The 27,381-nt window shown below is 39.0% G+C and overlaps 2 protein-coding genes across 3 annotated transcripts in view; one reads left to right on the top strand and one right to left on the bottom strand.

Annotated features, from left to right (window-relative positions):
• Window positions 1-4,359: 4,359 nt before the first annotated feature.
• Mzt1 (mitotic spindle organizing protein 1) lies at window positions 4,360-18,211 on the bottom strand. Its single transcript, XM_048341256.1, has 3 exons — window positions 18,022-18,211; window positions 11,086-11,231; window positions 4,360-5,477 (listed from the first exon to the last, which is right to left on the bottom strand). Exons 1-3 carry the CDS (start codon window positions 18,089-18,091, stop codon window positions 5,454-5,456), a joined length of 240 nt encoding a protein of 79 aa, XP_048197213.1. The 5' UTR covers window positions 18,092-18,211; the 3' UTR covers window positions 4,360-5,453.
• Bora (BORA aurora kinase A activator) overlaps window positions 17,757-27,381 on the top strand; it is a 28,439-nt gene continuing 18,814 nt past the window's right edge. Inside the window, exons 1-4 of one of the 2 annotated variants that reach the window (XM_048341255.1) lie at window positions 17,757-17,990; window positions 19,344-19,508; window positions 21,515-21,621; window positions 25,746-25,791. In XM_048341255.1, coding sequence (XP_048197212.1) covers window positions 19,359-19,508; window positions 21,515-21,621; window positions 25,746-25,791 — 303 coding nt within the window. In that variant the 5' untranslated portion in view covers window positions 17,757-17,990; window positions 19,344-19,358. Of the gene's footprint in view, window positions 17,991-18,360; window positions 18,512-19,343; window positions 19,509-21,514; window positions 21,622-25,745; window positions 25,792-27,381 lie in introns of those variants that run through there. The other variant, XM_048341254.1, reaches the window with a different exon arrangement.

The following is a 27,381-nucleotide window of genomic DNA, read 5'->3' as shown; positions in this document are numbered from 1 at the left end:
TGCCAACTGTTTGCTCCTATTTTACTTGATAGTACTCAGTGTTTAATAGAAACAAAGATCATTGATATTCCCATTGAGTTTATCACAAGCAACTCAGAATAATAAGCTTTTAATGTAGAAAACAGAGATTTAAATTTTATTCATAATCTTTACTTTTCCTTCCCAACACATTCTCATCCCATGGGTCCCTTTCTCTAATTAGTGATGCAAGTTTTTTGTTTTGTTTTTTTTGGCCAGTCCTGGGCCTTGGACTCAGGGCCTGAGCACTGTCCCTGGCTTCTTCCCACTCAAGGCTAGCACTCTGCCACTTGAGCCACAGCACCACTTCTGGCCGTTTTCTAGATATGTGGTGTTGGAGATTCAAACCCAGGGCTTCATGTATACAAGTCGAGCTCTCTTGCCACTAGGCCATATTCCCAGCCCCAGTGATGCAAGTTTTGACAATAAGATTTAGCTACATATGGATTTTTCATTTTTATTAGTATCGTGTCTTGGTTTCTCTCTATATGAACACACCATAACAGTTCTATTTAAATACATTTCTACTTTCCAGAAACTGTGCCTAAAAACACCTCCCAAAGACAAGTTTGTTTTCATTGGCTGTACTGCCATTTCAGTCACTTGGCTATTTAGGAAAGTTGCTAGGTATGTCCAATTCACCCAAAGGATAAGCTCCTACTATGTGCCTAGTGGCTTACTAGTGAGTTTATGTCATCTAGAAGTACTTACTCTTCATGACACGTTAAATGTTACCCTCATCCTACGGATTAAGAAACAAAACTTGAAGAAACCACCCAAACCTCGAGTCTATGTAACCCTAAAGTTAGAAATGCCAAGTAAGATTAGAACCAAAGGAGTTTTTAGTATAATCAAAGCTGTTTTGCAAAATGCAGGTTGGGCTCCAATATAGATGGTAGGTAAGATATTGCATTTAAAATGCATTAAGTGCTAATGTAAAGACCATTTCTCCTTTCTGAAACCATCAGGAGGAAATTTGGTCCAGTGTTATGTATGTTTCTAACATGTTCTCATCTGCCTTTCTACCAAAGGAGTTTTTGCAGGGCTGGGTACCAAACTCACAGTCTCACATCTAGTAAGGGCTCTGCCACTTGAGCTGTATCCCCAGTGCTGGTATTGGGGTTTGAAGTCTGGGTCTCATGCTTTCTTGGCTTGTTTGGATGATGTACCATGCCTCCAGCCTGACTGGAGATGCATAGGCTCTACCATCAGCTTACCTGGATTCCAGCATTGCTTCTTGTACTTCTACAAGCAAACTATTGGTTTACCACTTTGTACTTTCACTTCATTATCTGCCATGGGCTGACAGTATCTCCTGTAGTTGCTGGCAGCCTAAGGAGTTTGTATTTAGAGTACCAAAACCAGTGACTTGCCTGCTGAGTTTTCAATGTTACTTTCAGCCACATGTTCAATGTTCTCTTACATGCCCAGTCTATCTATTCACCATTCAGAAGTTGGGATACATGAATAAACGAAACTAAAAAACTTTCCTACCCTATGGGGCTTTCTCAGATAAAAGTACAGGAAAAAGTACAATACTAAGTTGTATACTGCTAAGGGTAGTAAATGCTGCAGGACAGAAATTATATGTAAATAAATCTCTGGATTGGCAAAGAGTGAGACTTAACATATATGTTAAGTGTTCTATTCCTAAAGCAAAAATCATTTTTTCAGGAAAATTGAGATTTTTATATATGGTTTTGCTGGCCCCAGGACCAGGAAAAAAATCGAAATAGGGTTTTTTTTTAGACATGACAAATCACTTAAAATCCAAATTTTAGTGTCAGTTGTGGGGCTTGAACTCAAGGCATGGGTGCTGTCCTTAAGCCTCTTTGTGCTCAAAGCTAGCACTCTAGCATGTGAGGAATAGCACCACTTCCAGGTTTTCCTGAGTAGTTTATTGGAGATAAGAGTTTCAGACTTCCCTGCTTAGGCTGGCTTTGAACCACAATCCTCAGCTCTCAGCCTACTAAATAGGTAGGATTACAGGCCTGAGCCATTGGTACCCTGCTTCTGTGTAGTTTATCTTTTTTTTTTTTTTTTAAATATCCAGGTTTAGAAACTTAGTCACCCTAAGTTTTCTCTACCCCTTCCCAACTCCTCCATCAAATCCCATGTCATTTTGAACAAGGAAGAAAATTCAGATATATGTTACATGGATGAAATCTTGACAGCATAAAGACAAAAGGTAGAAAAGAATTTGGCAGGGGATGGAAGCAGGAAGGACCAGGGAATTACTGCCTAGTAAGTACAGTGTTTCAGGTCAGGATAATGACAAAGTTCGAAAGACGGACTGAAGAAACAAAAGGAAATAAATATCCTTATTGCCACCAAACCACTCAAAGTCTAAAATGGTAAATTTTATAGTATGCATCTCTTGCTATAATAAAATTAATGAGACTAAGGAAATGAGGTTTTAGTTAAATGTCTAAAAACTGGCCATTTGATTTATTGGAAATTATTTATGTACATTTAGAATGTGTATATAAAATTCATATGATCCATTATGCAAAGAAATTGTTTAAGTATAGAAAAACAGAATCTTAGACATTTTAAATAGCCAACTTTGTTTTAAAGCCCACATTATAGACTATATAAGAATGCCCATTAGGCTATATTAATATAGCTCTCTTTTCACTACTAGAAAGAAGCTATATTAATATAGCTATCTCTTTTCACTACTACTTTATACCCTGAGCTTAATTTTTTTTTCTTCTTTATTGTCAAAGTGAAGTACAGAGGGGTTACAGTTTCACATGTAAGGCAAGTATATTAACTTAACTTGTTAGCTCCTCCCTAATTTTTCCTCCATTTCCCCCCTCCCCAATTCCCTTCCCCACCATGAATTGTACAGCGGGTTTATACCAAATGGTTTTGTAAGTAACACGTTTGCAATGGTTTGTCTTTTTATCCTTTGTCTCTCATTTTTGGTATTCCCTTTCCCTTCCCTAGTTCCAATACACATCTATACTGAGGTTAATTTAAGTTATAAATTAACCTATCTTTAGTCCTCAATCATACATTTTTTTACTTTATAAGTGCCTTACTTTTTGGGCTACCTTCAGAAACACAATTGAATTTATAAAAAATATATTAAATTAAAAGTACATGCCAATACTACCAAAATGATTTTATTTTTGTCACTGACAACATGCATGACATTTCAATTATATGGTTTTGTTGGTTTCTTAAATATTACTTAGGTATGCATTAAAAATATATGTTTACATTTAAGAAATGTGACACAATATTAGAAGTCTTCTATAAACAATCCATTCTCAATATATTTTCCTACTTTGTTTCATACAGAAATAACTTAATCTACAAAATCATAAATATGACCATCAATTCTCATGGCCTACAAGTACAAACAAATTTAGGAGTTTGAGAAAAGTATTCTCTTTGATTGTATCAGTAACATGTAGTACAGTATTTGAAATGGTTATTATCAATAAAACATATCAAAAGTTTTATGATTTTCCATCTTGTTTGGCAAAAAAAAAATGGTTAAAAGCTGAGATTATGTGTTATTTTTCAGGTAGGTTCTCACTATGTAGTGAAGGCAGCTTCAGACTCGTGATTTTTGTATCTCAGCCTGCTTAGTAAATGGAACTACAGGCTTGTACCACTGTGCCCAGACAAAATAGCATTTTTGTTTTTAAAAACAGAAAAAAGTTATTTAAAAATCAATAGATCTGGGCTGGGAATATGGCCTAGTGGCAAGAGTGATTGCTTCATACACACGAAGCCCTGGGTACGATTCCTCAGCACCACATATACAGAAAACGTCCAGAAGTGGCGCTGTGGCTCAAGTGGCAGAGTGTTAGCCTTGAGCAAAAAGAAGCCAGGGACAGTGCTCAGGCCCTGAGTTCAAGGCCCTGAACTGGCCAAAAAAAAAGGTGAAATCAATAAATCTTACTAAAACCACTTCCATGTATTTGAACAAAGAAACATGCCATGGAAGAAGGAATACTTGTACCATCATTTAAATGGTATCTAAAAAAGCTAAATAAAAAATAATAATCATATTAAAACCATGTTAGCCTTGCAAAACAATTCCACTGAGATTCTGCTACAGGAGCAGAACCAATAATATCTTCAGGGGGCTGGGAATATGGCCTAGTGGCAAGAGTGCTTGCCTTGTATACATGAAGCCCTGGGTTCGATTCCCTAGCACCACATATACAGAAAACGGCCAGAAGGGGCGCTGTGGCTCAAGTGGCAGAGTGCTAGCCTTGAGCAAAAAGAAGCCAGGGACAGTGCTCAGGCCCTGAGTCCAAGCCTCAGGACTGGTCAAAAAATAAAAAATAAAAATAATAATAGTAATAATATCTTCAATTTCCTAGAAATTTTTTTTAACCATCCTCTGCTGAATTAAAATTTAAAGGGTAAAAATGACAACACAGAAAATTATTCTAGAAAACCATACTTAAAATTCCTGATATACACTTTATTATTTTTTTTAATGACTTCAAACCATCCTTTAGGAAATATCATATAACTGCTAAACACATCACCTATGTAGTGATTTGTTAAATAACTACTCAAGATTTATTAGGTAAGCATTCCAATTACTTTTCTAACAATAAAAGTAAAAAGGAATTTTGCATATTGGATATTTTTTATTTAATACATAATTCTGTAGGCCTTTGTAGAGTATAAAACTTGGAAAGAAAAATATCTCCAACTAATATTCTCATTCATTTTAAATGATTCAAATTGCAAATACTAAGTTAAACACTTATATTGCTTCTAAAAATCTAAGTGTCTAGACGTTTTATACTTTGCTCAATGCAAAAAATGCAAAAATGATCTGATTCACACTATTATCAACTGTTTATAAAACTAAATATTCTCTGTTTAATTACAGATTACAAGAAATGTCTTCTATGCTCTGATTTTTAAAAACAAGACTGGCTAACACATAAAGAGTCTAAATCAAAACTCACAAGAGGTGGCTGAAATCATGTCAACTTTCAGCTTGACAAAACATAAATCCAGTTATTATGCATAAACAATTCAAAATTAAAGTTTATAATGGAAATGTCAACAAGTCGTAACTACTACACATTACTAGAGATGGGTTCCACTATACTTCAAACAGGCACAGCAGATGTGCACATCTGATAGACAGATTGCTTAGAAAATTAAAGCTATCAGAGCTATAAATAAGGAATACATAAATATGAACATAGCAATGCCAAAGCAGAGAGACCATTAAAACAAGTTAATAAGATGTGATATGAACACATATGATAGTTCATCATGTAAGCAACTTTCCAATGATTTATAAAGCTATGGTTCTATAATTCTTTTAAGAAGGAAAAAAATTGCTACACAGCTTCATGTAGTAATCTAACTGGACATTCTTGACTACACTGTAATCTTCAAATTATCTTCAAGAGCTGAAATCTCATCAGAATTTCTCCAGAAAATCAGCTTGTCATATTTTCAGTAGCCTACAACAAAAAGAAAAAAAAATCATTGTTTAAAAAACAAAACAAAAAAAACCTCTTGAAAAGATACCGAGATATATTTATGAATACTATACTGTATTTAATAAACAACTGTTCTCCCATATAAAAGCTATTTTAATCAGGATAATAAACAATTCATTGTTACTTGAAGAATTAATATACAATAGACCTTGTTCTCAGTCTTCTTTGGTTACTTTCCTGTGTTAATATGGTATAGAAGGGAATTAAGAATGGAAAAAACAACCACCTTCCATGCTATGAAGTAAGGAGAAGAAGAGAGCATCTGACTAATCTTGTTTACCTAACTCCCAACTACTATACTCAGATTACAATAAAAAGAAACTCACAGGTTGGACAAATGGGACTGCATCAAACTGCAGAGCTTCTGCAGGGCAAAGGACATAGCTCGCAAGATAAACAGAAAGCCCACAGACTGGGAGAAGATCTTTACCGGCCATTCAACGGACAAAGGCCTCATCTCTTTTTTTTTTTTTTTTGCCAGTCCTGGGCCTTGGACTCAGGGCCTCAGCACTGTCCTTGGCTTCTCTTTGCTCAAGGCTAGCACTCTGTCACTTGACCGTTTTGTATATATGTGGTGCTGGGGAATCAAACCGAGGGCTTCATGTATATGAGGCAAGCACTCTTGCCACTAGGCCATATTCCCAGCTCGTCCATCTCTAAAATATATGCAGAACTAAAAAAATTACCTTCTTCCAAAACAAAACCGCAAAGAACCAATAGCCCCCTCATCAAGTGGGCTAAAGACCTACAAAGAGACTTCTCTGATGAGGAAATGAGAATGGCCAAGAGACATATGAAAAAGTGCTCTACATCACTGGCCATAAAAGAAATGCACATCAAAACAACATTGAGATTCCATCTCACCCCAATAAGAATGTCATATATCAAGAAAACTAACAATAACAATTGTTGGAGGGGATGTGGCCAAAAGGGAGCCCTACTTCATTGTTGGTGGGAATGTAAACTGGTTCAGCCACTCTGGCAAGCAGTATGGAGATTCCTCAGAAGGCTAAATATAGAATTCCCCTATGACCCAGCAGCCCAACTTTTGGGTATCTATCCAAAAGACCACAAACAAAATCACAGTAATGCCACCAGCACAACAATGTTCATCACAGCACAATTTGTCATAGCTAGAATCTGGAACCAACCCAGATGCCCCTCAGTAGATGAATGGATCAGGAAAATGTGGTACATATACACAATGGAATTTTATGCCTCTATCAGAAAGAATGACATTGCCCCATTTGTAAGGAAATGGAAGGACTTGGAAACAATTATACTAAGTGAAGTGAGCCAGACCCAAAGAAACATGGACTCTATGGTCTCCCTTATTGGGAATGATTAGTACAGGTTTAGGCAAATCATAGCAGAGCATCACAAGAGCCCAATAGCTATACCCTTATGAACACCTAAGATGATGCTAAGTGAAATGAACTCCATGTTATGGAAACGATTGTTATATCACAGTTGTAACTACTTTCAACGTCCCATGTGTATCTGTAGCTTCTATTATTGATGATGTTCTTGTATCACCTTCCTGTGGTTGTTACCTACACTATCTCTGTAATCTTATCTGAGTATATTGGAAACCGTGTATACTGGTATTAGAAGTAGAAAATTGAAAGGGAATACCAAAATCGAGAGACACAGGGTAAAAAAAGACAAACAACTACAAAAGCAATACTTGCAAAACTGTTTGGTGTAAGTGAACTGAACACCTCAGGGGGGGAAAGGGAAAGGGGGAGGAGAGAAGGGGGTATGAGGGACAAGGTAACAAACAGTACAAGAAATGTATCCAATGCCTAACGTATGAAACTGTAACCTCTCTGTACATCAGTTTGATAATAAAAATTTGAAAAAAAAAAAAAAAAAGAAACTCAGGGGGGAGGGGGGAGGGAGGAATGAGGGAGGAGGTAACAAACAGTACAAGAAATGTATGCAATGCCTAAAGTATGAAACTGTAACTACTCTGTATATCAGTTTGACAATAAAAATTAAAAAAAAATAAACAAAACAAAACAAAACAAAAAAGAAACTCACAGCCATTATATCATTCATCAATGAATGCTGCCAGAGAGTATTTCCTTTTTTTTCTCTTTTGTTAGTCATGAGAGGCTTGAACTCTCCGCCTGGGTGCTATCACTGAGCTCTTTTTGCTCAAGGCTATGCTCTACCACTTTTTTTGTTTTGTTTTTGTTTTCTTTTTATTGTAAAGGTGATGCACTGAGGGGTTACAGTTGCCTAAGTCAGGTAATGAGTACATTTCTTTCTGAACAATGTCATTTTCTCTGTTTTTACCCCTCCCTCCCCTTTCTGTTGCAAGTTGTATAGTTCATTTCCAATATAGTGTCTAGTGAGTGTCACGGCTGATTCAGTCACTCTTTGTCCCAAATCAGCATCACTTCCAGCTTTCTGGTGGTGGAGATAAGAGTCTCATGGCTTTGAACCACAATCCTCAGATCTCAGTCTCCTGAGTAGCTAAGATTATAAGTGTGAGCCACCAGTGCCTGGTTTTACTGAGTGTATTTCTATTTTTAGTCTCCCCAAATCATTTTTTAATGCATGCCAATATAAAAACAAAAGATTTAATTCTAGATATGTTAGATTTTAATATACTTATATTTTTACTTCCTAATTAAAATTTACTTTTATTTTGGTCTGAGTTCTTTTATGAAAATCCTGTGAATTACTAGGAAAATTATAAATACTACAATCTAAAATAAGGCTGAAACTTTCTCTTTGCTAACAATATAGCTGACTTTGTTTCCTATAGTAGAGTCAGCTCACAGACCCATTCAACAAGACTTTCCTTTCTCTGAATTTACTAAAGAGAATGTTCTAAAACATTTCTAATTTCTTTCTATCCTTGTAGCTTCTGATATTAAAGTTTTAACTATGTACCCTGTATGTATCCATAGCCTCATTCTCAGTATTACCTATTCAGAGACTTGAAATTACATAAATAGCATATCTTAATTCAAATGTAATTTGTCTTGTCTAACTCCATTTTCATATCAATTGTACAGATTCTCTGATAGGAATCAAGTATTCTCATTTTAAGCATTTCTGAATAACTCATGGTATACAATTGCAGAACTTTCTACTGAAAACTGATGCAGAAACATTATAAAAGTCTAAAGCTACTGGTTTACAATGTGCAAGGATTAGCCTAGATCCTTTAGTGGTTCTCTCCTCTTTCTAACTTTCTGTTCAGGGTAACTGGTTACTCTCTCCTGTGGGAGGATGGTTGGGAACAGGAGATTTATTTAGTCTTTCCTTCTTCTCCAATTCCAATATCCTAATGTTGGAAATGTTCCTACACAATGAGCAACACACCACAGATGTACCCTAAGGTTCTAGTAATCATTCAAGGACATCCAAAATAGAAAAGGCTAGGTTTAGGTCACAAAAATGGGCTAGTTACAGGATAATTCAAGGTGTCAAAGCACCAAAGAGATGCTGAAAAGGTGTGTGTGTGGGGTGTGTGGTGTGTGTGTGTGTGTGTGTGTGTGTGTGTGTATGGCTTTGAGAAATTCTGGACAAAAACTGTTTGTGCTTCTCCATGTTGCTAGGGATGGATGACAGCCACACCTCATTGTGGTCACTTATTATTTTCCCACAGTAGCTGGAATAACAGGCTTGAGCCACTGCACTCAGACACTGGTTGAACCACTGGTTTTGTGCCCAAGCTAGCCTTCATCCACAATCTCCCTATAACTTACTTTGCTAAAACTGCAGGCTTGATCCACCACGCTCAGTTATTTCTTTTTATTTTTCTCACCAGAATTATGAGAGAATACTGACTGACCCAAGGAATTTACCCATGTCATAGCTGGCTCACACATTTTTTGTTTTTGTAGGAAGAAACAGTATTTAAGTCACTAACTCTGAAGTCAGAGAGCTCGCATTAAAAACCTAGCTCAACCACTTACTTAAGTACTTGGGGTAAGCCGGCTACCACAAGGTTCAGTTTCTTAGCAGTGCACTATTAACAGTAGTAATATACAGCACTGTGTGACTGATTTAGAAGAAATCATGCTAGCACAACCTGTAGGGTCTAGCACAGGAAAGGACTCATGGTAATATTAGTTATGCTAACTAGCCAGTTCTTCTTCCTGCTATGACAGCCATAAATAGGAGTATAGAAAAGACAGATGACACAGAAAAATAAGCAGGGGATATGAAACACAATACCCACAAAAAGGGATGATCAACAAAAGAGGCACATGGCTTCCATGGAAAAGTTCTTTCCCTCCCTCTCTTCCTCTGTGTCTCTCTCTCTCTCTGTCTCTCTCTCTGTCTCTCTCTCTCTCTCCCTCCCGCCCTCCCTCCCTCTCTCTCCCTTTCTCTCTCCTTGACACATTTTGGATACTTCTCTATGAACTAAGCCTTTCTTCTAACAAATTCTGCAATTTTATTTATTCTTGGTGGGTGGTAGGATTTGAACTCAGGGGCTGGGCACTGTCCCTGAGCACTTTTGCTCAAGGCCAGTGCTCTACCACTTTAAGCTGCTGCGCCACTTTCAGTTTTCTGATAGTTAATTGGAGATATGAGTCTCACAGACTTTCCTGCCCAGGCTGACTTTGAACTGCGATCCTCAGATCTCAGCCTCCAGAGTAGAACCCTGAAAAGCCATACAATGTTTAAAATGACATTTTTCTTTTTTTCTATTTGTCTTCTTTCCTTACAACTGAAGGCAAGATCATCACATTCCTCTCCTCATCCCCCTAACCACAGGAGTGAAGGAACATTCAGGACAGCCAGGAATACAACTCTAAATTAACACCAGTACACAAGAGATGTACAGGCTCAGGGTGCTACATGGCCTGAAATCATGCCTCAGCACACACATTCAGAAGCCCATATGTGTGGGATTAAAAAAACACACACACACAAAGTCCTTCACTGACCAAGATGCACCATTAACAAAAATTGACATACTGACTTGAAATCCCTCTCTATATACAGCTATTTAAAACAATACAAACAACCCACCCTCCCCCTTGGACTATACTTGTTTCCTTGAAATCACAGTGTATTTACAATACTCATTTTGCCTGGCAAAATTAGTAAGCCTTTTTATTTAACAAATCCCTGCTCTTATTTGTGAAATGGCATTGGGATCAGGAGACCAATTTTCCACCATCACTATGAGCTGGCAAAAGGCAACTCTGGACTTGAGGCGACAGCAGTCTTCCCAGTCTCTGAACCACTCATGGGGCTTCGTCTTAATTTGATTACATATGCATGGATATTATACCCAAACAAGGTCATATTCATCAATAACCAGAGGTTAGGGCTTGAACATATATTTTGGAGGATAGACACAATTCTATTCACCTAACAGAAAAATTCTAAAACCAGTCAGGCTTCTGGCAAAAGATAATAGGGTCTATAATAGTCATGTCTGTGATTTGATCATATGCCACAAATCCTAGTCTTCAGAATTCCCAATGCCAGTTAAATTAATCTTGTTTAACTAGGATCTTTCATAAAACTTCATCACTAATCATTTTCTAAACACAAGTATTCTTATTTTAAACGAACTAATGCATGAATATCTAACCTTGAGTGCTTCAGTAGCCTTGCGAAGTTCTTTAATAACCGATGATAAGGCTTCTGGGTTAATTCCTTGTTCACAAAGCCGTACACAAATAGACAGGGTTTCCATATCTAAGCCAGTATTCAAAATTCTTGAAATCTCAAGAAGAACTGAAAAGATATAAAGAAAACTTAAAAAAAATCTTACAGTATTTAAATATGTACACCATTTGTTTTTAACTCCTACATACCTACCCAACATCAGGAACTTTGCATGGCTCAGGATTTAGAAAGCAGTACACCATGTTGCTTTGCTTGTCCTGTTTTAGAATCTCAACGTCCTTTCACAGAGCTGCCTTTTATACTACTCACTGAATACCAGGACTGTTCTAAACACGTCCCTATTTTTAAACTCTTAAATCATAGTGCTCAATTGGCTGTATAAAATGTCTCTCCGTCACCCCATCTTAACAGTCATATATCAGGGAGATCATGCCCCTTTGTTTTCTGTGTTCTAGGCTTGTCTCCCTTTTGTTCAAGTTCTGACCATTTCCCTGTGAATAACAATATTTTACCATTCCTAATCGCTATGTAGTATTCCATTGTGTATAGGTACCATATTTTTTGGATCCATTCATCTGTGGAGGGGCATCTGGGTTGTTTCCATATTTTGGCTATTGTGAATTGTGCAGCGATAAACATGGAAGTACAGATGTCTTTTTGATATCTTGGGACCTGCTGTTCAGGATAGATGCCTAGGAGTGGTATGGCTGGGTCATAGGGTAGGTCTATATTGAGCTTTTTGACAAACCTCTATACTGTTCTCCAAAGTGGTTGTACTAATTTACACTCCCACCAACAATGGAGAAGGGTTCCTCTTTCCCCGCACCCCCTCCAGCATTTGTTGTTGCCTGATTTCAGAGTACAGGCCATTCTAACTGGAGTAAGGTGGTATCTCAGGGTTGGTTTTTTTTTTTTTTTTGGCCAGTCCTGGGCCTTGGACTCAGGGCCTGAGCACTGTCCCTGGCTTCTTCCCGCTCAAGGCTAGCACTCTGCCACTTGAGCCACAGCGCCGCTTCTGGCAGTTTTCTGTATATGTGGTGCTGGGGAATCGAACCTAGGGCCTCGTGTATCCGAGGCAGGCACTCTTGCCACTAGGCTATATCCCCAGCCCCTCAGGGTTGTTTTTATTTGCATTTCCTTTACTACCAGGGATACTGAACATTTCCTCATATGTTTCTTTGCCATTTTTATCTCTTCTCTTGTGAAGTCTCTCTTTAGCTCCTTTGCCCATTTCCTAATTGGGGAAACACCATTGTTAACTTCTCTATTTTAAGAGTGATGGTTGCTCTTAAGTTTCCCCTGTTAAAATTACACAAATACTTTTAATTTTATATCATTGGGATAAATTTCTAGAACTGCTCAGCCAGTAATAGATACTTTTAAAGCTTTAAATGTTTGGAAACTCTTGCAACAACTTAGATTAATCATATGTATTTAATAATAAAAATGAAACTTCCTTCTTACATTATTACATTTTAATGTAGTTTCTGAAAGGATTTGCTTTGATATGAAAGAAGAACATTAACAAAGAGAACCCACTTTAGCAAACTGATTTTCCAGGAATCCCTTTTATTACAGGACATAAACACAAGGATTCCACTGAACTTGGTGTAATAGTGGCTGTTTCTCAGTATATTCACCAGTATTACCTTTCTGCACCTGAAATTTCATTCCCCCAACTCTTATACATGAGTTCCCATAAATGAACTATCCTTCAGTCACTCAATTTTTAGATACCACCTTTATCACAATAAAATCTCATACAGATCTCTACCATATTTTATACCAGAGCAAAACTTTTTAATTTCTAACTTTATAGTGCATGTAGTAGGTTACATTTCACATATACAAGCACTTTTATTTGGAGTGAATTTGTAAGTTTCATCCATTTCAAAAACAAACTTCATTTGTTTTTCTATTTGAATTGCATGAAGAAGTTCATATTGTTTGGGGAGGAACACATAGGATAACAATACTGAGTCACCCAGTACTTAAGGCCTGAAATTTTGTAGTATCCATGATATTCATGCCACCTTCATTCCTCTTTTTACAGTAGACCTTTATCTTCATCTCTGTGAGTCTGATTTGTTGAAATGCCTTCCCTGTTTGTTATTTTTTAACATATGGAGTTTTATTGCTCTTGTCTAATTGTCTATATTAACTGGATGATTTTTTTTCTCATCATGTGCCATATTTTTTTCCTGCTTTGCATACCTGGTCATTTTCAGTTAGAAGCCAGATGTCAAACTTTGTTAGGTGTTATTTTTACATTTCTGGAGATAACCTCATAAGCTTCTTTTCAGAGAAGGTTATAATATTAAAAAGTATGTACATGTTACTTTTGTACACATTCCTACACGTGAAGGGATTAGCATGGCTTAGGATCTAGAAATCATCACCCCGAATACTGTACTTCCAAGTAGTCTATCCAATGTCATATGAATTAGGTTTTCCATTCTGGCGTGGTGCAATGCTCAGTACTGTGTCAGCATGTACTCTTCTCTAACCTGGACATTCTTACCTTAGCTTTCTGGGTATTTTTCTCACATGTGTACTATCAATGTTGTGAACATTCAAGGGAGATTCCTCTACATATCACCAAACTTCCCAGTGAAGTTCTCTCCTAGGTATTCTGTTTTTTGTTTTTGTTTTTGGCCAGTCCTGGGGCTTGGACCCAGGGCCTGAGCACTGTCCCTGGCTTCTTTTTGCTCAAGGCTAGCACTCTGCCACTTGAGCCACAACGCCACTTCTGGCCATTTTCTGTGTATGTGGTGCTGGGGAATCGAACCCAGGGCCCCATGTATATGAGGCAGGCACTCTTGCCACTAGGCCATATCCCCAGCCCTCTCCTAGGTATTCTGTCCTGTGGTCTTGGTCTCTCGCTCTCTATCTGCTCGTGTCCACCTCAATTATAGTTCGTTGATGCTCAATATCAGGTGTCTTGAAAACCTTGTTCTATATGTTTCACACATATCATTCCCCCCAAAATGTGTAAACCGAGTCACCATTGCTCTATCTTTTTTTTTTTTTTTTTTGCCAGTCCTGGACCTTGGACTCAGGGCCTGAGCACTGTCCCTGGCTTCTTTTTGCTCAAGGCTAGCACTCTGCCACTTGAGCCACAGCGCCACTTCTGGCCATTTTCTATACATGTGGTGCTGGGGAATCGAACCCAGGGCTTCATGTATACAAGACAAGTGCTCTTGCCACTAGGCCATATTCCCAGCCCCCATTGCTCTATCTTGACTGGAAGCTAGTCATTCTCATTTTCAATACTTTACTAATACTTGCTTTGCTACAGTATTCAGTCTCATAATCTGAAGAATTTATTTCAGTAACTGTATTTTAAGACTTCAATTTCTGGGCTGGGGATATGGCCTAGTGGCAAGAGTGCTTGCCTCGTATACATGAGGCCCTGGGTTCAGTTCCCCAACACCACATATACAGAAAATGGCCAGAAGGGGCGCTGTGGCTCAAGTGGCAGAGTGCTAGCCTTGAGCAAGAAGAAGCCAGGGACAGTGCTCAGGCCCTGAGTCCAAGCCCCAGGACTGGCCAAAAAAAAAAAAGACTTCAATTTCTGTAATCACTTGTTTTTTTTTCACAAGAGCACGTGAGTGGATATAGTGAGGATGATACTTGGCACACAGTACTCAATAAAAAGGCTGCCTAATCCTGGCATCAGTGGTTCAAGCCTGTAATCCTAGTTACTTGGGAGGCTGAGACCTGAGGATCATGGTTCAAAGCCAGACCGGGCAGGAAGGTCTATGAGTCTCTCATCTCCACCCCCCCCTCCACCCCCAAGCCAGAAGTAGCTTTGAGCAAACAAAGCTCAGGCACAGTGCCTAAGCCCTGAGTTCAAGTCCCAGGACCAGCACAAAAAAAAAAAACAAAAAAAAGGGGGGGGGCTGGGAATATAGCCTAGTGGTATAGTGCTCTCCTCGTATACATGAAGCCCTGGGTTCGATTCCTCAGCACCACATATATAGAAAAAGCTGGAAGTGGCACTGTGGCTCAAGAGGTAGAGTGCTAGCCTTGAGCAAAAAGAAGCCAGGGACAGTGCTCAGGCCTTTAGTCCATGCCCCAGGACTGGCAACAAAAACAAAACAAATAAACAAAACAAAAAAAAAGAGCTACCTACTATTCTGTCTTTTTCATGTGACAGGTGTGATTCTTCACTGAAAACTCATCTTGAATAGTTAACTTTTCTTGCATGTCCTAGATTGCTGACATGTTCTTAGATATCTAAGTCTCACCCTGGTCTCAGCCCTTGGGTTCGCCCTCAGCCCTATGTAGTACGTTGACCTAGACCACCAAACACATGGATGGTGCTTCTCCATCTCTGGTAGTGGCAGATGGCACATTGCTGACTCTCAGGTTCATTCACGCAGGGCAGAATGCTTTGTCAGGTTCTATTCCCAATTCCCTGCTGTGGTTCCCATCTGCTTTCTTTTGCTTTGCTTTCTATCGCACTCTTTCTGATCAATGGAAACTTCTTTTTCTTGCTTTTGAACATAGCTATGTTGATAATTATACTGAATATTATTTCCTATCACATTATATGCTTTGAGTATAAAGTTTCACCAAGTGTTCAACTAACCATAATAAAACTTTAACTTTTACTAATAGTTTCCTCTCCTTTTCAATAATCTTTTTTTCCCCCTTATGCCATGCTACTACCAAATTCCTTAACTGGATATTTTAAAGAGTGAAAATCAGATGTCCAAGTTTATTTGGAATGTGCTTAACATTATTAGCATTAAACACGATGTTGGTTTCATATAGGTCTCTTTCATTATGTCAATATACCACTTTCTTGCTAAGACTCTTTTTTATTTTTTGCCAGTCCTGGGGCTTGAACTCAGGCCCTGGACACTGTCCCTGGGCTTCTTTTGCTCAAGGCTAGCACTCCACCACTTGAGCCAGAGCCACTTCAGGCTTTTTCTGTTTATGTGGTACTGAGGAATCAAACCTAGCGCTTCATGAACGCTAGGCAAGCCCTCTACTACTAAGCCACATTCTCAGTCCCTTGAGCCTATTCTTCAATTGGTACATACACATTCATGCATACACACACACTGTGCCTATTTATGCTAGTGCTGGAAAGGTAATTGTGAAAAAAATATAGCTTTTACTTGACTGTGTTTTTTTACTCTCTATCATTTTCTGTTTAGACCAAGTTCTCTCAGAAAAATATTGGTGATCCAATCCGTTCAAACTCTTAACTTTCATCTGTACTTCAGTAGGTCCACCAGACATAAAATAACAATCTTCCATTCAAATGGAACCTTACTGGAAACCTATGGTCATATTAACTAGCACTCTAAACACAGGTTACAAAATAAAATGGCTTCAAGTGAGGCCTTATACTTCCCATTCTGTTAAGAAAAAACACAACTCAAAAACAGAAATAAAACACTGGCTTCTAGGATACAATAATGTTATACACACACAAATTCCTTATGTACTTCAGCAAACTCACTTTGTAAAATAAAACGAGTTAGCTGTAAGACAGCAAGAAGGTTTAAAGAAATAAGGTAGATACAGAAAACTACCTAAGTGGATGCCACTTAAGTTTTTTTTAAAAAAAATGATGGCAAATAAGAGAAGTAATTCTTTGAAAAGGGAAAGCAGCAGGTAGTGAAGGAAAATCCAGAAGCCTTTATCAGAAGCTCTCAGATGAAGTGGCTACATAAAGGGAGTCTTCAGTGAATGGAGACACAGCTTGGCAGGCTCACCTTCCTAGTGGAAAGTTGTTATTATTTATTTTATTTATTTGCTTTAGAGGGTTATCCTTTAACAGAAATAAAGGCTGGTGAGGTAACCCCTGGAAACCACAAGGATTGCAATGGCTAACATCCCACCAAACACTTATACAGAAGGAAAGAAAATAAAGACAGAAAGGTACTCGCAGATGGCATGACATCTAATGTCATAGGAGGGAAAAAAAATTCTGTGCCAGTGGCTGAAGCTTGTAATCCTAGATACTCAGGAAACTGAGAACTGAGGATCTGGGATGGAAGCCAGCCCAGGCTAAAAGTTCCCGGAAGGCTCTTATCTCCACTTCACCAACAGAAAACGGGCAGGGTTGCTGTGGCACAACAATAGGGCTGTAGCCTTGAACAAAAGAGCTCAGGGAAAGAGCCCAAGCCCTGAGTTCAAGCCCCACCGCCAGCATACATATATGTACACATATATATATGTGTATACACACAAACACATATGTATATATACACATATTACTTTTGATATGCTTTTACTGGTTGTCTTAAATATTCACAATAACTCTGGGAGACATGGTTTTATTTAACATAAGTCTCAAAGGATGTCAAGTGATCCATTCACGGCCGACACTAGCCGGTATATAGGGTACGTCAGTAAGACTGGTCTACGACACCCACCCCCAAGCCTAAGAGGTGGAACTCAGCACCGGGCTGGTGCCCCCGACCCGCGCCAGAACAAAACTAGGGCAGTGAGGATGCAAGGGCGACTCATTCCTTTGCTAAATAACTTAAAACTGCGTCAGGGCCCGGGGACATGCGGGTGGCCGATCAGTACCCGCGCGTGCACGGGCCTGGCAGTCGGGGGCGGGGGGGGGCACGCACTCAGCGGGGACGCGACTGCGCGGGAAGACAGGGGCGGGTCCCGCGAGATCAGGCGCGAAACGGGGGAGCGCGCTCAGAGGATGCAGTTGGGGGGGCGGGGGAAGAAAGCCAGTAGACAGGGGGACCCGAACGCCTCTAGGGATGCGACCGTCGTCCTGGCGGCCCAGGCGGGTCCCCGCCCCAAGACCTTCGAAGATGTCGCGGGACGCCGGCAGCGGAGAGCACCCCGTTCCAAGACAGCCCCATCCCGGAGGGGTGCCGGGCCAAGGTAAAATGAGGGGGACACCACGACCACTCACCGTCCATGGTATCCCTCACTGCATTCAGGTTCGCCGCTGCTGCCGCCCCGGCACCGCTGCCGCTCGCCATGGCCAAGGCCGAGGAAGGCGGGAGCAGCAGCGCCTGACCCGGAAACTGGAGCGTCTTCCTTTTCTCCCGGGCAACCGCGCCGCGCGTCCCCGCTCACGCCCGCCAGGCTCCGCCCCCTCGCGTCCGTCGCCGGCGTGAGGCTGCGTTGATTTGAATTTCGAGCCTCGTTACACTGCGCGGAACGTAGAGTGAGGAGTTGGCGTTCGAATTCACTCTGCCGCTTCGATGTGATTGGTCGGTTCGCGGACAGCGGCGAGCGGTGATTGGCCAGTCGCCCCGTGGCCTGGTTGGTCGAAGGTAGCGAGGAAGCGGGGAGTTAAAGAGTCTGTGACTGCCTGCTTGTCGTGTGTGCCCTCCCCGGTCCCCTCCTGTGACCCCTGGAGTGATATTGGGGGGCTTCTTTTTTGTACACACTTGTAGGTACGTTCGTTACGGTTCTTGGGCTTTTCTCTTTTTCTCGAGTTGCTGTAGACATGCTTTACCTGCTCACCTCGGGGTGAATGGGAACAGCGAAAGGGGTCGCTTTGCCAGGAGAGGGGCGCTCTGCAGCTTTGGGGGTGACCTCTCTGCTCTTCAGACGAGGAAGCCTGATGTGCTTCGGTTTTTCAGAAGTAGATTTTGTTCTCTAGTTGTAGCTTCCTTTGAATGAAAGTAATACAGTCTAGCCTCCAATGGGTGCGGAGGGCTTGATCCAAGAGGCCAAGGGCAGTTAAGCCTGTCACTCTTCTCTAGCGATGGCCATGCACTAACTTCTTCGTCTCTTACTTCAATGCTACGAAGAATTGTTAAATAACTTTAATTCGGTGAGGGAATTACCAGTTTTCCTGAAAGATGATCAGAGCCTTGAGATAATGAGTTTAAAAAACTACCAGTAGGAATCATAGGATTGGAAAGTTGTTCGTGCCTACTGTACTATTTAATCAATATCTCAAAAGCAGAACTGAATTCATTTAAATTCGGTTGACTCTTATTTGGTATAAGACACTTCCCTGAGTTTGTTATATCTTCTGCCAAACAATAGCGCTACTGGTAGTAGCTTTCCTGCCTAGCTTTCAAGGTGATTTTGAGGATCACTGGAGAAAAATGTGTGATGCTTTTTTTTTTTTTTGGTTAAACTATGAAATGACCCCGTGGGTTAGATGTTGAATTAATTTCTTTTGGTGAAATTATTTATTGAATATATCTTAAGTTGTCAACATGAATGTCTATGATACTTTGTAATTTTAATATGCATATTTCTGATTTATTTTAGTTTGCTTTCTGTGCTATGGGAGATGTCAAAGAATTAATGCAAATAACACCAGAAACTCCAGGAAGAATCCCCATTTTAAATCCTTTTGAAAGTCCTAGTGATTATTCTAATCTACATGAACAAACCCTTGCCAGTCCTTCTGTTTTTAAATCCACAAAATTACCAGTAAGTTTTTACTCAGCACACTACTTACAAATAATTTTAAACGTAATTTTTTTTACAAAGTAAGAGCATCGTGGAACATATAAACGCAATGTGCCATTTAAGTTGTTTTTATTTCAGCCTAGTGATTTGAGACAGTAATAAGTTAGCAAGAAAATGATGTTAACATCTGCTTTTTAAATGTTTTCAAATTAATTGATATGTAAAAACATAAGAACTGTACGTATTTATGGATAGCCTGTGATATTGCTAGAAGTGTGTATTGTGTAATGTTTGAATCCGGGTAAAATGCCTTAGCTCTTCATTTATGGTGTAAATATTCAAAATCCTAACTTTTTAAAATGCACAATTTGTTATTATCTGTACTCTGCTGTTCTGTGGCACACTGGAACTTACTGGTATCTGGCTTTTTTATTTTATCTGGATCTCTGTATTTCATGTGTAGCTATATATTGTGTTTGAAGAAGTTCTGTCCTCTAATTATGTAGTCCCTAAGTTAGGAACTTGACAGGAAATACCTAGGCATTACATGTCATCAGGGTCACAGTTAAAGTACTAAACATCTTCTTTGTATTGAAAAAACAGCCATGGTTACACAGATGAAAACAATGTGTCTATGTCCAAATAAAGCTTTATGGACACTAAAATTTGAATTTTATGTGATTTTTCATATCATAAAAAAATACCCATTTGGATTTTTTTTTTTTTTTTTTTTTTTTTGCTGTTCCTAGGTCTTGAACTCAGGGTCTAAGTGCTGTTCCTGAGCCTCTTTGTACTTAAAGCTAGTGCTCTACCACTTGAGCCAGGGACTTTTCTGCCAGGGCTGGCTTCAAACTGAGATCCTCAGATCTCAGCCTCCTGAGTAGCTAGGATTACAGCCATGAGCCACAGTGCCCAGCTCCATTTAGATTTTTAGCCATTTAAAAATATTGAAACTGCCCCACATGCCTCTGTGGCTCATGCATATAATCCTAGCTACTTGGCTGGCTGAGATCTGAGATTACAATTCAAAGCCTGGGCAGGATAGTCCATGAGACTTTCATCTCCAATTAATCACCAAAAAATCAGAGGGAAGTAGCCCTCTACTTTAAGCACAAAAGCTCAGGGACAGTGCTCAGGCCTTGAATTCAAACCCCAGGACCAGCACACCATCCTCCCCCATAGAATATAGATAGAGAGAGAGCTAGATATAGATATTGAATATATATTGAAACTATTCTTAGCTGAAAGAAGCTATTCCAAATAGAGGTATGGCTTAAGTGGTAGATTACCACCTTTGAGTGTAAAAGCCAAGCAAGAGTGTGAGACCCTGAGTTCAAGCCCCAGTACCAACTATATATATTTAATACCAAAGTCAGATGGTGGCACAAATTTATAATCCCTTCACTAGAGAAGTGGAAGGAAGAGGATAACAAGTTATAGGCCAGGACTACATTGTGACACATTGTCTGAAGAAACCACTACCCACTAAGAAAACCAACCTCCATGCTAATGGCATAGACACGGTTAAATATGCAATTTCCAGGAGAAGATAGGTGCTGTGATGAATACAACGGTGATAAAAAGAGATTGTGTTCTTTAGGATATTAGAAAGGTTTTAGGACTCTTATTTTATGAGTTTTTTGGAACTATTTCTAGTTAGTACTTCATTTGACTTTGATTCATTCTCAGAGTAAAGGCGCCTGAAATTGAATAACCCAGATTCTATTTTCACATGGGCATGACCTACCACTGTTGAGTGTTAACTGGAATTTCTATATCTATTTTACTCTGTACAGTTTTTATAGTGTATCATTTTTTAATCAAATGACGTTGTAAGAGATATAGTTGATTTAGTGTGATTTGATGAGCATTTGCCTTTTAGTAGAAAAATCAAAAGTAAATTACAAGCTTTAGAATTAAGTATTCTCATAGCCATTTACATTGTTTTTTTGAAGGTGACATTGGCTAGCATTTTGACAAATTATTTTAGTTTGTTTTTACTTATAAGCTCACTTTCTTTTGCTAAGACTCCAGGGGAATTTAGGTGGTCTATTGATCAACTAGCTGTAATAAATCCTGTAGAAATAGACCCAGAAGAGATTCATCGTCAAGCGTCATACTTAAGTCATTCTCGGTAAGTTTTCCTTTTCTGTAACTAAATGTAGTTAAATGAAGAAATTCAGGAAATTGTAAAAATTGAATATTTGGATATTTAAAATACTGAGGAGAAAAATAAATGTGGATTTTTTTTTCCTATCTCAATGAGTGAGTTCAAAGAACTATATCTTGAAAATTCTCTGGATAATCTTTCCAGATCTAGGTAGAAATCTTTTTCTGAGAGATAAGCTCCATCTGTTGCTTATGAAACAGCTCCCCAGTACTTGGGGAGAGAAAGGACATTTTAGAATCGGTACCTTTTTCCATTGTGTGACTTCTGACTTGTTCTTATTTATATCTTTTGGTTTCGGTGTTGGTGTTTGAGGAAAAAGCAAGATTCTATGTTAGGGAAAGCCTAGAATCTCCTTTACCTGTTATGACACATTGGCTCGAAGAAGATTCATTAGCAGCAGAGAACTTTTTAGATATCATCTAGTCATTTGAATTATACTTCCTTGAATTCTGTATAATATCTACATAGTTTTAACTTTTTTATTGATAGATAGTGTGAATTTCAAGGTACTGATGTTCCTCACACGTTGTACTGCTTTGATTGAGTGAGGCCCGATGTAATTTTTTTCTTCCAGTACTTGGACTTGAACTCAGGGTTTCCCACATGCTCAGCTGGCCCTCTGCCATTTAGCTGCTGTGCTTTTTGCTGATTAGTTTAGAGATATAGTTCTGTGGACTTCTCTGCCCTGACTGGCTTCAAATAGTGATCTTCGTGATCTAAGCTTGTGGCCTAGATTAGAACATGGACTTCCTTAGGGGACCAGAACTAGCTAGCATTTGATTATACATTATAGGTGATACTATTTACAACTTGAGGCCTATTGTTTTAGTATTTTTTTTTAATATTTGAAAAGAATCAAATGCATGGCATGACCAGCTTTTAATTTTCTGTCCTGAAGTAGAGGTGTTGTCAGTGTGAAACAGCAGGATCTTTTCCCCTATGACGTTTGAATTCATTCACACACAGATGCGTGCATGTGTGTATGTTCTTACAAATACTTTCCTGACTTCTATTCCATCTTTTCTTTGCTAACTTGATGATTAATTATAGGAGTGGAATTGAATGGAGATAAAGCATAAGATTTTAAGTCAAATTTAAGTTACAGCTTCAAGAGAGAAGATAAAATCTGTTTATCTAAAAGCAAAAAAGCCAGTGCTAATCATTTTTTTGTCTCCCAAGCTATACGTTTTGTCATTTTGCTTATTGCTACAATATGGTGAATCACGGTCACCTGTTCACCCAGCTGTGAAGAGGCATTTACTGAGTATTATGAAGCACTGTGAGAAACAAGAACACTGAAAAGTATATTATATTGTATAATATTATTTCTGCCCCAAAGAACTGATAGATAAACCGAACTTGTCTTCACTTATAATAAATTATGCATTGACCGGCTGTCTTCTCATCTGCCCCTAATACTGGGACTTGAGCTGAGGGCCTCCTGCTTCATCACAACACCTGTATGTATTTACTGTTTTTATTTTTAGATAGGGCCTTATGTTTGTAACTTGCTCAGCCGTGGACAACGAGCCACCTACTTTTACCTCTCCAGTAAGCTAGGATCACTGTACCTGGCTTTATTTATTTACTGTGCTGGTACTGAGGCTTGAATTCAGACTCTGAACTCTGCCTCTTAGCTTTTTTCCTCAAGACTAGCAGTCTACCACTTGAGGCACAGCTCCACTTCTGGCTCTTTGGTGGTTAATTAGAGAAAAAAGTTTCAACTGCTTGCCTGCGCTGGTTTTGAACCCCAATTCTCAGATCTCAGCCTCCTGAGTACCATTCACAAGCATGAGCCACTGGCACCTGACTGGCTTATTTTTGAGGTGATGTTCCACTAACTTTTTTGCTCAGTGTAGCCCCATCAAGATCCTCCTGGTCTTTGCCTCCTGAGTAGATTACAGATGTACGCCATCACAGGTAATTCTTCCCCCATATGTTTTTAAAGAGAATCTTAGTGTATTTCAGTAAATAGTTTTGTCACAGAGAATGGAGTAAATAATACTAATTTACTCAAGTAATTCAATGAATGTTTATGAATTCTGCTGAGGATAGTGGAAATACTCTTCATGTGTTGATTCATCCTTAGAAAAAAAGCAGTGGCTTTTAATTTAACTACTCAGAACTACCCACTTCAGTTTTTCCCTTCCTTGTCATGCACACACAGAGAATGAGAAGTGTAAAATACTTACTGGCATGAACAAATGAGTCATGCCCACACAGGTGGTGACTACTCTTGAAAGTTTTCTCTCCCTCTTCCCAGGCACCAACACTCAGGTCACATGTTACCCTTGCATTTCAGTGTGGTTCAGTGATATGCTGGTCCAGGTACTCTGACTTCTTAGGACTTCTCATCTGGCTCTACAGTACTTGGCTACCTGATTTTTACTACTTTCAATCATCATTTGAAAATTTACATTCTTGAAGTCCCTCTGATGAACTAGTGGGAAGTTTCTAAGTAGGGCAAAGCTAGGTTAGTACTTACATATGCCAAGACAGTTATGCAGTGTCATTTTGATCTGATTATGACCATGATCAGGTAAAGAGAACTGAGTTATATCCTCAAAATGGCTATCATACCAGCTGAGATACATGGATTATCACCATAGTTTATTTCATCCTAATTCTTTTACTTGAGAAAGCCACGATTTCAATTTCTGAAATGTGTATATTTTCATATAACCTTTGGTAAGCCAGGAACAAATAAATGCACAAATAGTATCTGAGAGAAAAAAGTTATTAAAATTATTCTTTTAAAAATGTATGCTAGGGGGCTGGGGATATGGCCTAGTGGCAAGAGTGCTTGCCTCGTATACATGAGGCCCTGGGTTCAATTCCCCAGCACCACATCTACAGAAAATGGCCAGAAGTGGCGCTGTGGCTCAAGTGGCAGAGTACTAGCCTTGAGCAAAAAGAAGCCAGGGACAGTGCTCAGGCCCAGAGTCCAAGCCCCAGGACTGGCCAAAAAAACAAAACAAAACAAAACAAAACAAAAAACTTTTGGGGCTGGGAATATGGCCTAGTGGCAAGAGTGCTTGCCTCGTATACATGAGGCCCTGGGTTCGATTCCTCAGCACCACATATACAGAAAATGGCCAGAAGTGGCGCTGTGGCTCAAGTGGCAGAGTGCTAGCCTTGAGCAAAAAAGAAGCCAAGGACAGTGCTCAGGCCCTGAGTTCACTGCCTAGGACTGGCAAAAAAAAAAAAAAAAAAAAAAATGTATGCTAGGGCTGGGAATATAGCCTAGTGGCAAGAGAGCTTGCCTTGTATACATGAAGCCCTGGGTTCGATTCCCTGGCACCACATATATAGAAAACGGCCAGAAGTGGTTCTGTGGCTTAAGTGGCAGAGTGCTAGCCTTGAGCAAAAATAAGCCAGGGACAATGCTCAGGCCCTGAGTCCAAGCCCCAGGACTGGCCAAAAAAAAAAGATTATGCCAATTTCTGAATGAACTACAATCATTCTGGCCTTGAAGGCTAACTGCTGAGATATTAGCAAGCTTAGGCCTTGTCTTTAGACCTAATTTCTTTTTTCTAAATGTAATAGCTGAGGAATTTATGATACTGTAATCCCTTACTGTATCAAAGTTAAAGAATATGCACAAAATGCTGTTTTATGTCTGAATCACTGTTTTTGCTATTTATCCATAACCGTAAAGATGATAGTTTTTCTTCCATTTCAGAGTAAAAGTTTATCCTAAAATTACCACTATAATAAACTTGCTTTAACTTCAGAGAGAGAATTTGGACAATTTTTAGATTTATGTCAAATGAAATATTTCTTCATTTCCATTGATTATGGAACAGACGTTATTGAAATTTGTTTTGCTGACAGTAATTTAAATCAATAGAAACCTTTAAAAAGAAATTTCATTCAAACTTTGAATAGAAGGAAGGGAAGTAAGCCTGATAGCTACACACTGAATCGCAGAATACTGCCATTAACTAAATGCCAATTTTTCTTTTAAAGTGAGCTTAACAGTTGTCAGTTTGCAATGGAGGGAAATTTTTCTTTGAAAGGTTATTATTTGAACTGTTAAATAAGCTGAAGTAATAGCCTGGTTATTTTTCTTCTTTATCTCTGTATAGAATAGATAAAGATGTGGAAGACAAAAGACAAAAAGCCATTGAAGAGGTAACTTAACACTATGACTGATGTATGATAAAGCCAGTTAAGGATTAATTCTGCCTCTGTGTCACCTCTTTTAGGAAATCTTTCTCCAAGTACTTCCTGTCTGTTTCCCCATGAGTCTGTTTCCCTCTCTATGTTAAGTATCCTTCTGTGCCTTTGTCAGACCAATGATGTTCAGTTATCTTGGTACACCTCTCTTAGCACTCCTATATTATGGCAACTATTGTCTAGTGCTTCTCTTCCCATGACTTTTTTCACCAATATTGTGCCACTGTCATCTTTTCATGCTTAGGGCCTGATAAACTTTGTCTTCTCTGTGACTTCAGAGTATGGCTTGCACAAAATTCCACTTGAAGTTGGAGTTTATGTAAGCAAAGTTGAATTCTTACAGGCCAAAAATCTAGATTAACATAGGTAATTGTTGAGTCTTTTGTTGTTAATCCATGGACTATTTAAAACAATATAGATCATGAAGTAAAAAAAGGTCATATTAGTAAAGCATAAATGTAAGCTTTTTGTTTTGTATAGGTTTTTAGTAAACATATTAAACTAAATTTTTCACTTTTTGCCTTTTCCCTCCCCTGAGACTGGGACTCAAACTCATTATCTGACACTCTCACTTATCAACTGGTGCTATACCATCTGATCCATGCCTCCAACCCCACTTTTTGTGTTTTTGATTGCCAAATACTCTCTCATTGAGTACAAGGATTATCTGTCTTTCCCCCCCCCCCCCCCCAGAAAGATGCTATGCCCTGGCAAGTTTGCTCTTTATCCCGATTCCCCCACTCTACCCACCTCTTCCCTTAGGTATATTTGGCTTTCCTTTTGCTCAGTAATCTTTTTTAGATATTTTTAGGTACACATAAAGATTTTTGTGTTTTGGCGGGGGTTTCTTTGCCAGTAGCAATGCAATAGCCCTGGCCCATGTTGATCTCTGTATTTTGTGTGCTGGCAATGGAGCTGAGCCCGAGGCTTTGTGGATTTTCAGTTTTTATAAATATTACCCTAATGCCCTCCAAAGGCACTGCACCAGTTTGCACTCCTGGTTCATTTTAATATTGTGCATTTTTTAATCTGCAGTACTAATAGCTATCACTTATTTTAAGATTTATGCTTTTGTTATTTCAAGTAACATCTTACTTAAATTTTTATTTCCTTAATTTTGACTTTGGGACTTTTCTAACTTTTATTGTGTGTGTGCATGAGTTGTTTATATCAAATCTTTCCCATTCCCTTTTCTTTTAGATCTTTTCCTCATACACTAAGAGGTAGTTAAGGAAATTAAAGGGTTGGGAATATGGCCTAGTGGCAAGAGTGCTTGCCTCGTATGCATGAAGCTCTGGGTTCGATTCCCCAGCACCACATATATAGAAAACGGCCAGAAGTGGCGCTGTGGCTTAAGTGGCAGAGTGCTAGCCTTGAGCAAAAAGAAGCCAGGGATAGTGCTCAGGCTCTGAGTTCAAGCTCCAGGATTGCCCCCCCCCCCAAAAAAAGGAAGTTAATTCTTTATCATATCTTGAAAAGTAAAATATTGTGCCCTTAAAACACAGGGAAAGGAAATTGCTGCATTGGGAATGAAATAAGAAATGT

This window comes from Perognathus longimembris, chromosome 3 (genome assembly GCF_023159225.1).
Source record: "Perognathus longimembris pacificus isolate PPM17 chromosome 3, ASM2315922v1, whole genome shotgun sequence".
NCBI classification, from domain to species: Eukaryota; Metazoa; Chordata; class Mammalia; order Rodentia; family Heteromyidae; genus Perognathus; species Perognathus longimembris.
The sequence above is the reverse complement of the archived record's forward strand: the minus strand, read 5'-3'. Positions and strand labels throughout refer to the sequence as shown.